This window comes from Hyla sarda, chromosome 4 (genome assembly GCF_029499605.1).
Source record: "Hyla sarda isolate aHylSar1 chromosome 4, aHylSar1.hap1, whole genome shotgun sequence".
NCBI lineage: Eukaryota > Metazoa > Chordata > Amphibia > Anura > Hylidae > Hyla > Hyla sarda.
In genome coordinates this window covers 260053471-260065687 of record NC_079192.1, presented here as the reverse complement: position 1 = coordinate 260065687, position 12217 = coordinate 260053471, and the positions used below count along the sequence as shown (strand labels likewise).

The 12217-nt window shown below is 42.5% G+C and overlaps 1 protein-coding gene across 3 annotated transcripts in view; it reads right to left on the bottom strand.

Annotated features, from left to right (window-relative positions):
• Positions 1-12217, bottom strand: part of PPP1R12A (protein phosphatase 1 regulatory subunit 12A) — a 163824-nt gene that overhangs the window by 90833 nt on the left and 60774 nt on the right. For all 3 annotated transcript variants that reach the window (XM_056574041.1, XM_056574042.1, XM_056574040.1), the window contains exons 4-6: positions 11901-12060; positions 3683-3827; positions 2573-2647 (exon numbers count right to left, since the gene is read on the bottom strand). In XM_056574041.1, the coding sequence (XP_056430016.1) occupies positions 2573-2647; positions 3683-3827; positions 11901-12060 (380 nt within the window). The remainder of the gene's footprint in view (positions 1-2572; positions 2648-3682; positions 3828-11900; positions 12061-12217) is intronic.

Below are 12217 nucleotides of genomic sequence, written 5' to 3'. Positions count from 1 at the left end.
CCGCCTACTATTGCGGGGGAGCCGCCTACTATTGCGGGGGAGCCGCCTACTATTGCGGGGGAGCCGCCTACTATTGCGGGGGAGCCGCCTACTATTGCGGGGGAGCCGCCTACTATTGCGGGGGAGCCGCCTACTATTGCGGGGGAGCCGCCTACTATTGCGGGGGAACTCCCGACCTAATGTGGGGGAATCTAATCTAATCTAATGAGCGGAGCGCTGCATTTTACCAGAAGACGGGGAGAAGTCATTTTCGGTATCGGCTGGACATTTTTTTTTATTTCGGTTTCGTTTCGGTTCTGAAATTTCCATTTCGGTGCACCTCTAGTAATGGGTATAAACTAGGAATGCACTGAGATTTCAGCAAATTAAAATTATCGGACAAAAATTGTGCTATCAGCATTTTTGACAAAAGAAAATTACATGCCGAAAACAGGGGTGGGCGTGCTTGTGCATAAACACCCACAGCCCCATGTGTCCCGGACTTCCCTGAACCTATGGCTCTTGTGTAGAGCTGTATCTCCCATCAAAATCTCTGACAGCATGTGAGCTAGCATTCTGCAGGAGCTGCAGAGCCACAGGTTCCAAAGTAAAAAAAAAAAATTCCAAACTAATAATATGTCTACCGATATGTGTCTGAACAAAATGTAGTGTAATATAATAATAATGATTTTTTTTCAGTGTGAAGGGGAAAAAAAATGAATGCATAGTATTTTGGTTAAAAATTTCATATACTGTTCACGTTGCACATTATATATCCTACCAAATTTATGCTACAGAAAACAGAGGCAATATGTGTAGTTTTTAAATTTATATTTAACCCCTTAAGGACTGTTTCTGTTTGCATTTGTGGCCTATGGCATATCAGTAGCTGACGGTTACATACATTCAGAGGATAATACAAAAATGAAACACCCACATGTGACACCATTACAGAAAGTACCCACCCTGAGGACATTTTGGACGCACAGGTGTTTCCTAAATTTATTTTCCAGGAATAGATGAAGTGTAGCTTTTGAAAATTGCAATTTTCAACCTATGCTCTGCTTCATCTTTCTGGGAACAACTAACATGTGACTCCGAATTGTCGCCTGGAAATACAACAGAGCTCACGAGCAAGAACTTTGAGGCCGATGTTTGTTATGGAGCTAACTGAAGAAAGGAAAATACAAGAAAGGAACACCCACATGGGAGCCTATTACAAACAGCACACTCCCTAGGGAAGGTGTATAGGGGTGAAGTGGAGATTTGGAACAGACGGGTGTTCTCTAAATTTACTTTCCAGGAATGAATGAAGTGTATGTAGTTTGGGGAAAATAAAAATTGCAATTTTACTACTGATATGCCAATTATTTTACCTGAATGATGACCCAGAGTATAGCCAAAAGTAAAAATGATGGCCATACCTATTCTGTTACCTCAGGTGGGGAGAGAGTGCTGCTCATTTGCGGACCCCCAATGCTGTTGACTGTGTCCCATGACCAATTTTTTGTGGGGGGAAAAAAAATTATGTTATCCGGGGTATTGAAGACCATGTACTCTGGACTTGTACGTTCAAATCGAATTCTGGGGAATTAAAACTAGCGAAAAGGATTAAAAATTTTGTACTCCATGGAAGTGTGACACTCCCTGAAGCAATCCTTAATGCAGAGGTCCGGATGATCAGGGCAAGTGTCACATTGAGTGGTGTCCTTCCGAATCCCCCTCTTGCGACACACTGCATTTTTTCTGGGCCCATAGTGTTGCCTGCATACTGGGACAGTACAAAAGAGTTGTACATGGCAACCTGTACCACGTAGTCCGCCAACTTTTTTTGTACCATACTGTGTTTTGCGCATGGTATTATATGGCTTGAGTACTTGATCAGAGAGATCAACTTCCCCCATATACTGATTGTAGTCCAGAATACAATCGGGCTTGGGGACCGGTCCCACGGTACCTCGCACAGGGACATCGGTGCTACCACTAGTCACTGGAAAATAAAAACTAAAAAAAGTCAATTTCAGTGAACCCGACGACATCATTCTTGATTCATGAGTCGTCAACAAACACAGGAATCACGGGCTCGTGGTCCGCTGGCTCAGTCCAAACAAGTTTACGGTACCAGGCACCAGTTAACTTGGCTGGGGGGCTTGACTAGTACGAGCACCAGGGGGACTCATACAAGCATGGAGCACAGGGTCAGGAGCAGGGGAGGTTTGCGGCCTAACATGGTGGCGACTCCACCGCCTTGGTGGCTCATCAGAACTAGATGAGGAAGATATAAGGAAGGTGGGGTCTTCCTCATCCTCAGTGGCGTTTTCTCTGTCTGTATGGCATATGCCTCCACCGCTGAAAACGCCCTGCGGACCTCTCTACTCTAATGGGGGGGGGGGGGATTTTTTTAACAGAATAAGTACAGAACAAGTTCAAGTTATCATATCCATGTTATATCAGACCACAGTAAAGTTGTATCTCTGAGAAAAACTAAATAAAAAAAATTAACAAAACTGCTCCTGTTACAAATGGAAAGGTGGGAAAAGAGAAGGACAGTCGCAGGTTATCAGTTGCAGATAATAAACAATATTACACCAACCAGATTTTGTTTCTTCTGAAGTTCTTCCAAATAGCCTAAAATATCTTCATCTGCAACATCAAATGCAGTTTGACCCTGCACAAAAATATTTAAAATAATTCAATGGGACTTAAAAACAGTCTATATCTAGATCAAAGAATTGTTAAATCTCCCCCTTAGTGATTCTATCAAAACCTGTCCAGAGGAAGTTACCCAGTTGCCAATAGCAACCAATCACCACGCTTCTTTCATTTTTAACAAGGTCTCTGCAAAATGAAAGAAGGGATCTGATTGGTTGCAATGACCGACTGGGCAACTTTTCCTTTGCACAGGTTTTGATAAATCTCCCCTTTAGAGATTACAGAACATCTGGTAGCTACAATAAAAGAAACAAAAAACAAAACGTTGTAAATAGTATTATAGATATTCCAACTAGCAGATGTAGAAACCAGGATTAAAGATTGCTACATGTGCTGCATCTATACATGCAAAGACTACAAACTGTGCACAGGCTGATCCTGCAGCCACATTACCATTGTTCCATTTCCTTATACACATTTGGCATTAAAACATACATTCCCCTAGACATCTTAATCCCTCTACACGAACACCAGGTTCCCCAGCAGAGAGACCCCGCGATCTCCCTGCTGCACCCGGCGTTCGTTTAGAGCATCGGGTGCAGCATGGAGGCTCGTGACATCATGGCCACACCCCCTCAATGCAAGTCTATGGGAGGGGTTGTGACTGTAGTCATGCCCCATCTCAATAGTCTTGCATTGAGGGGCGTGGCCGTCACGAGCATCCCCCTGTATCGCCAGTCATCCGGCACGCTCGCTCCATGCACCGGATGTTCAGTGTGTCGCAGCAGAGATCAAGGGGTCCACAGCAGCAGGACCCCCATGATCAGACATCTTATGTAAGATAATGTGTCTAGGGGCAGAGTACCCCTTTTAAGTACTGAAGATCTGCAGGCATCATGCCTGGAAATCAAGGACTACACATATGAATTCAGTAAATAAAGGCTCACTGTGGTTAAATTGATAACCAAAAAAATTAAATAAAAAATAGTATTCTGCTTTTAAACAAAAAAGCCTTTACAGAATGGAATATCTTTACACATAAATCACTTACCACTTTGTTGACAGCATCCATATCACAAAGATTTTCTACAAGGATCCTACAAGCTTCTTCTTTACCCCAGTGAGCTGCTGCATGGAGTGGTGTCCAATTATCATAATCTTTAACATTAATATCATAACCTGATTGAATTAAAAGCCTGCAAACAACAAAATAAGTCAAGTCACACATCCCGCATAATGTTTTTGCTTACAGGAGACAAAACAGTTAACAGAACATAAAAAGTTATTAATCTAAAGTGTAGGTATTTAAAAGGCATCAAATAGGATATTCCTATATACTTCAATATCACTTCTTCCAGCTCAAACAGACCTGTGACAATTTTAAACAGACACTTCTACATGTGGCAAACTAACTCCATAACATTTAAAGCCACAGCAATGCTTTATAAAACGTTAGGCATTGCTGAATTTCTTGCACGGTCATACGACTCCCTACCTAATATGTAAACACTAAAGTTGCACTGAAGGCCAAAAGTTTGAAAGACAAAGTGTCCTCTGCACCTATTAATATAGTTTATGGTACCATATTATCCAGATCAGCCATAATATTAAAACTGTATAGTGTATAAGCCCAGCAATGTCACCCAAGCAGCTCTGACCCAGATGCTAGCAACTCCTTTAACCCCTTAATGACAAAGGACGTAAATGGACGTCATGGTGCGGTGGTACTTATCGTTCCATGACTAACATTTACGCTCAGTAATGACCGCGAGCACCGGTCCGGTGATGCACGGCAGGTCCCGGCTGCTATCAGCAGCCAGGGACCCGCCGGTAATAGCGGACATCTGCGATCGTGCTGATGTCCACCATTAACCTATATGGTACCTATATGTATTAATCAATACAGATCACGGCATATGCGGCAGTGCGACACTTAAAATGGATGATCGGATTAACCGCAGCACTGCCGCGGGGATCCGATCAACCAGCAGGGCGGCTGGAGGTCCCCTCACCTGCCTCCGGTCATCTCCAGGGGTCTTCTGCTCTGGTCTGAGATCGAGCAGGCCAGAGCAGAAGATCGCCGATAATAATGATCAGTGCTGTGCATATGCATAGCACTGAACAGTATTGGCAATCAAGTGATTGCTATAAATAGTCCCCTATGGGGATATAAAAAAAGTTTTTAAAAAATCCTCTCCCCCAATAAAAATGTAAATCATCCCTTTTCCCCCCATTAAGCATAAAAACCAAATAAAATTTAAATTTTTGGCATTGCCGCTTGCGTAAGCGTCTGATCAAAAATTTATCTAAAAACGTTAAAGGGTAACTCATTAAAAAAATTTTTGCTATTGCACTCCTTAAGGTAAATAAAAATATTTCTAATATACTTATTAAAAAAATGAAGTTTTCTATGTGCTTTAAAAGTTTTCTTTGTGCTTTAAAAAAAAAAAAAAAAGCTCAAGAGCACATTTTCTCCCATTTTATACACAGACTTTGGACTGAAGCCCAAACATGGGAAGTGCAGCCTGGAGTGCTGAGGAGGGTGTGTCCAACCAAAAGGCCAAAATTGCAGCTTGTCATTTTATTCCCCAAAAAAATAATAAAAAAAGTGATTAAAAATAAATATAAGCAAATGTGGTACCGATAAAAACTACAGCTCACGGCACAAAAAATGAGCCCGCATACCGCCCCATATACGGAAAAGTGAGAAGATTATAGGTGGTCAAAATAGGGCAATTTTAAACATACAAATTTTGTTAAAATAGTTAAGAGATTTATTTATTTTATTTATTTTTTAAACTGTACAATTATAGAAAAGCATATAATCATGGGTATCATTTTAATCGTATTGACCCACAGAATCGAGAAAACATTTAATTTTTACCGTAAAGTGTACAGCATGAAAAAAAAAAACCTTCCAAAATGTCCTAAATTGCAGTTTTTTTTTATTTTTTATTTTTATTTCCCCACAATGTTTTTTGTTGCACCGAACATTTTATGGTAAAATGAGTGATGTCACTACAAAGTAAAATTGATAATGCAAGAAACAAGCCCTATATGGGTCTGTGTATAAAAATACACTGTTCAAAAAAATAAAGAGAACACAAACACCACAACGTAACTCCAAGTCAATCACACTTCTGTGAAATCACACTGTCCACTCAGGAAGCAACACTGATTGACAATCAATTTCACATGCTGTTGTGCAAATGGAACAGACAACAGGCGGAAATTATAGGCAATTAACAAGACACCCCCAATAAAGGAGTGTTTCTGCAGGTGGTGTCCACAGACCACTTCTCAGTTCCTATGCTTCCTGGCTGATGTTTTGGTCACTTTTGAATGCTGGCAGTGTTTCACTCTAGTGGTAGCATGAGACTGTGTCTACAACCCACACAAGTGGCTCAGGTAGTGCAGCTCATCCAAGATGGCACATCAATGCCAGCTGTGACAAAAAGGTTTGCTGTGTGTGTCAGCGTAGTGTCCAGAGCATAGATAGGGCATAGGAGGGCCACAACACAGCAGCAGGACCGCTACCTCCACCTTTGTGCAAGGAGGAGCACTGCCAGAACCCTGCAAAATGACCTTCAAAAGACCACAAATGTTCATGTATACACTCAAACGGTCACCATGAGGATGGTATGAGGGCCCGACGTTCACAGGTGGGTGTTGTGCTTACAGCCCAACACCATGCAGGATGTTTGGCATTTGCCAGAGAACACCAAGATTGGAAAATTCACCACTGGTGCCCTGTGCTCTTCACAGATGAAAGCAGGTTGACACTGAGCACATGTGACAGACGTGACAGTCTGGAGACACCATGGAGAATATTCTGCTGCCTGTAACATCCTCCAGCATGACTAGTTTGGCGGTGGCTCAGTAATGGAGTGGAGTGGCATTTCTTTGGGGGGCCGCGCAGCCCTCCATGTGCTTGTCAGAGGTAGCCTGACTGCCATTAGGTAACGAGATAAGATTCTCAGACCCCTTGTGAGACCATATGTTGGTGCTGTTGGCCCTGGGTTCCTCCTAATGCAAGACAATGCTACATCTCATGTGGCTGGAGTGTCTCAGCAGTTCGTGCAAGAGGAAGGCATTGATGCTATGGACTGGCCCGCCCATTCCCCAGACCTGAATCCGATTGAGCGCATCTGGGACATCGTGCCTCGCGTCATCCACCAATGCCACGTTGCACCACAGACTGTCCAGGAGTTGGCGGATGCTTTAGTCCAGGTCTGGGAGGACATGTCTCAGGAGACCATCCACCACCTCATCAGGAGCATGTCCAGGCGTGGTATGGAGGTCATACGGGCATATGGAGGCCACACACACTACTGAGCCTCATTTTGACTTGTTTTAAGGACATTACATCAAAGTTGGATCAGCCTGTAGTGTGGTTGTCCACTTTGATTTTGAGTGTGACTCCATATCCAGACCTCCATGGGTTGATAAATTTGATTTCCATCGATAATTTACATGTGATTTTGTTGTCCGCACAGCTATGTAAAGACGGAAGTATTTCATATGATTAGTTCATTCATTCAGATCTAGGATGTGTTATCTTAGTGCTCCCTTTATTTTTTGAGCAGTGTATAAAAGTTATGATTTTTAGAAGGTAAGGAGAAAAAAAAATGAAAATGCTAAAATAAATTGGTCAGGTCCTTAAGGGGTTAAAATGGCAAACTGATAGAAGGGTCAACCCCAATAACCTGAATATACAGGTGGTTGGTGTGGGTGATCCTTACCACAATCTGTTTAGCCACTCCCGAGATATAGTACAATCTTATATTACAGGATATACAAGATAATTGCTGATACCGATAATGCCCAAAATTGTGATTATCGGCTATAATATCGACCATATCGATAATCGGTCGATCCCTAATTTACAGCTAACACTTGGCCGCAGTGTTTTAGGCCGAAAAAAAACCTTGCGCCAGAATTTGCAAAAACACAAGTGCAAATTTTTATGCCATCCCCTGGATCCCGATCATTACACCCTGCTCATCAAGGAGAAGGAGATGAATATTGACGAGTGGGGTGGCGCGAACAGGGCACAATGAATGGTGTCAGAGGTGCAGATAGGTTTAAAACCCGCCTCCAGCGCAGTTATGTGATCATCTGCATTTTGCATGATTGTGCTATATCTTTGGAACGGCTAAACAAATAGAGGTATACATTGTTTTACACAGCATCACCTATACTAGCCACCTGTATATTCAGGTTAGTGGGGTTTATTTATCTGTCACTTTCTCTTCAAAGGAGTAGTCTAGTGAAAAGTATCTTCAGTCCGTTGTACCAGGTCTGCAAAAAAAAAGAAGAAAAAAACTCCTTCCGTTCCCCCGTAGCGCCACTACAGCTGTTTGGTCTGGTCTTCCTTTTTCCGTGTGCATGGATCCCCACACTGCGCTCACCCTATAACTGGCAGCAGAGATGTCCCGCCTCAGCTGGTGATAGGCGAGCGCAGTGTGACCATCCGTGTACACTGAAGGAGGAAGAAGACCGGACTGAACAGCTGAAGCAGTGCTACAGGGGAAAGGAGAGTTTTTTTTATCCTTTTTTTGCAGCCCGGGCACAACAGACTGAAAATACTTTTCACTAGACTACTCCTTTAAATGGGCACTGTCAGATACAAAAACTTTTGATATCTTGTAAAGCATGTATAACCAATAGGTTTTGCAATTGCCTTCATTAGAAAATTTTCAGTATTTCATACTGAAAAAGACAGTCAAACCGCTGCTGCATTTACGTCACCGTACATTTACGGCGCATGTCCTCACATGTTTTCACATTTTCATCACATTTTTCCTCCTCACATTGCAAAACCCTTAACTCTTATTTTTCCAATTACAAAGTTTTTTTTAGGGCTTTATTTTTTGAGACAAGATGTACTTTTTTTATGTTAAGGCAAAATTACACACCAATTTTGGCACAGGATCCGTAACCTCATAATTTAATAATTTGGACAATTACTGTATTTATTGGCATATAACACGCACTTTTTAGGCTAAAATTTTTAGCCTAAAGTCTACCTGCGTGTTATACGCCGATAAGCCGCTGCAGGTCAATGATTTAAAGCGGGCGCTTTAAATCAATGAACTGCAGCGGCTTTGCAGGTGCAGAGACCTGCCGTCCCTCTGCCCCTGCCTGTCCTGGGGTCTAGAGCCCTGCTGCCAGCCCTTCTCTCCCCCTGGCTATCGGTGCCGGCGCCGATAGCCAGGGGGAGAGAAGCGGCAGCGGCGCCGACAGACAGGGGGAGAGAAGGGGCAGCGGCACCCATTGCCGGCGCCGCTGCCCCATTGCCTTCCCCATCCCCGGTTGTATAATTACCTGTTGCCGGGGTCGGGTCCGCGCTGCTTCAGGCCTCCGGTGTGCGTCCCCTGCGTCGTTGCTATGCGCTGCGAGACGCAATGACGTCACTTGTCATTGCGCCGTGCAGTGCATAGCAACGACGCAGGGGTCGCACACCGGAGGCCTGAAGCAGCGCGGACCCGACCCCAGCAACAGGTAATTATACAAACGGGGATGGGGAGGCAACGGGGCAGCGGCACCGGCAATGGGTGCCGCTGCCCCTTCTCTCCTCCTGGCTATCGGCGTCGCTGCCCCTTCTCTCCTCCTGGCTATCGGCGCCGCTTCTCTCCCCCTGGCTATCAGCACCGATAGTCAGGGGGAGAGAACGAGCAGCGGCGCAGACAGCCAGTGGGAGAGAAGCGACAGCAGCAGGGCTCTAGACCCCCAGGAAAGGCAGGGGGAGAGAAGCGGGCAGCGACGGCCTCTCTCTCCCCCTGCCTTTCCTGGGGGCTTCTGCGGGGTCAGAAACAGGGTATCGGGGAATATGCGCGCACGCGCGCACACACACACACACACACACACACACACACACACACACACTTTACCAAGGATATTTGGGTAAAAAAAATTTTTTACCCAAATATCCTTGGTAAAATGAGGGTGCGTGTTATAGGCCGGTGCGTGGTATACCCCGATAAATACGGTAGTCACTTGGTGATACTTTTTTTGTGTTTTATTTTAAAAATTAAAAAAAGGTGGGTGATTTAAACTATTGGTAGGGGGTTATATTTGTAACATTTGTTTTCTTTTTTTGACACTTTTTGTACCTGAGTCATGGGTAGGGTAGGGGTTAAATCTGCCTATTCTGACTCAGTATATGGGGCTGTATGAGGGCTTGTTTTTTGTGCAGTGACCTGTAGCTTTTATGGATATCCATTTTGCAAATATGTGACTTTTTGATAACTATTTTTCTGGGATGTGATTCGGCCAAAAAGCAGCAATTTGATATTTTTTTTTAACATTTACACTGTTCACTGAACAAGATTAACATTCTATTTTGATCGTTCGCACGCACATTTATGCACGCACAGATAAAAAAAAAAAGTTTTATTGGGAGAAGGGCTTTTTCACATTTTACACTTTATATATTCCCATAGGGGACTATGTATAGCAATCATTAGATTAGCATATGCATAGCACTGATCAGTATGATCAGTGATCTAAGGCAGGCAGAAAAGACGACGCTGGGAGGAGGGAAAGAGGCAGGTGAGGGCATAATGGCAGGCATCAGTGCGTAAATGTATATCCTGGTGCGCTCAGTCCCACCGCATCATGACGTACATTTACGTCAGTTGTCCTTATGAATATCTCTGGAGAGACTTGAAAATGGCTTTCCATCGAAGTTCTAATACAAAAATTTCCAAAGTTCAAGTGCGCAAACCTTGTGGCATCATACCAAAGACTGGAGTTGTAAAGGAGAACTGAAATAAAGGGTCTGAATACACCTATGACAATTCAGTTTTTTGTTTCCATATTCAATTAGCAAAGATTTAGAACATTCTGTTTTCACTTTGTCATTATAGCTTTTTTTATTATTTAAAGCACAAGGCTAAAAGAGTAAACAAAATTCTAAATGCACTGTATATCCCACTCCTTGATAGAGGTCATTGCAATGAGATTATCAAGGTTATACACTTCAGTAATCAGTTTAACCTCTTAAAGACCAGGGGTTTTTCCATTTTTGCCCTTTCATTTTTTCCTCCTTACCTTTAAAAAAAATCATAACTATCAATTTTGCACCTAAAAATCCATATGATGGCTTATTTTTTGCGCCACCAATTCTACTCTGAAATTACATCAGCCATTTTACCCAAAAATCTACGACAAAATGGAGAAAAAAAATAATTGAGACACGAAATTGAAGAAAAAAAACACCATTTAGTAACTTTTGAGGGCTTCCGTTTCTACGCAGTTCATTTTTCGGTACAAATTACACCTTATCTTTATTCTATAGGTCCATAAGATTAAAATGATTAATGATTAATTTTTTTGCGTATGGGGCGGTATGAGGGCTAATTTTTTGCGCCGTGATCTCAAGTTTTTAGCGGTACCATTTTTGCATTGATTGGACTTTTTGATTGCTTTTTATTCATTTTTTCATTATATAAAAAGTGACCAAAAATACACTATTTTGGACTTTGGAATTTTTTTGCTCGTACGTCATTGACCGTGCGGTTTACTTATCAATATATCTTTATAATTCGGACATTTCCACACGTGGAGATACCACATATGTTTATTTTTATTAACTTTTTTGGGGAGGGGGGAAAGGGGGGTGATTCAAACTTTTATTAGGGAAGGGGTTAAATGTTCTTTATTCCCTTTTTCCACTTTTTTTTTTTTAAATGTTATAGCTCCCATAGGGGGCTATAACACTGCACACACTGATCTTTTACATTGATCACTGGTTTCTCATAGGAAACCATTGATCATTGAGTCTGCTGCTTGACGGCTCATGCCTGGATCGAAGGCACTGAGCAGTCATTCAGCGATCGGACAACAGGAGGCAGGTAAGGGGACCCTCCTGCTGTCCTACAGCTCGGGATGCCACGATTTCACTGCGACGATCCGGAACCGCTCCCTCAGCTAACCGCCATTGGTTTACTTTCAATTTAGATGCGGTGTTCAACTTTGAACGCCGCTTCTAAAGGATTAATAGCGCTCTGTGGCACCGTGTTATAGAAAGGGAAAGGACTCAGGACATACCGGTACGTCTTTGGTCCTTAAGGGGTTAATGCTATCGTTCATCAGTGTAAATTCCTATGTGGTGTCTATAGAAAAACAAATATATTTATTTTAAACAAAAAATGTGTTTTTTATATAAGCTGAATGTGGTCACAAAGTATCAAAGGATTATACATTAAAATAAAAGCTAACAGCACTTAAGTGAATTGCTTCATTTCTTGCCTATGAATACTTACTTTAAAACTTCAGTGTAACCTTTAGCAGCTGCTACGTGTAGAGCTGTGCCACCAGATTTTGAATGCCGCACATCATTTATCTGCCCGCTGTTTAGCCACTGTCTTGCATCTCGAAGCATAATCCTCTCTTCCTCTTTCCTAGCAGCTTCAACATCAATACCTGAAACAGAAAGAAATTGGTTTTCTTAGCTCATGAAAGGGTTAGGACATTTGCTAGGCTATTCAGAAATCTTGTAACAAGTAATGACCAGAATTTATTAAAACGGTCTAATTTTAGACTAGACAGTCTAAAAATGTACCACATTTATCAAAGTGTA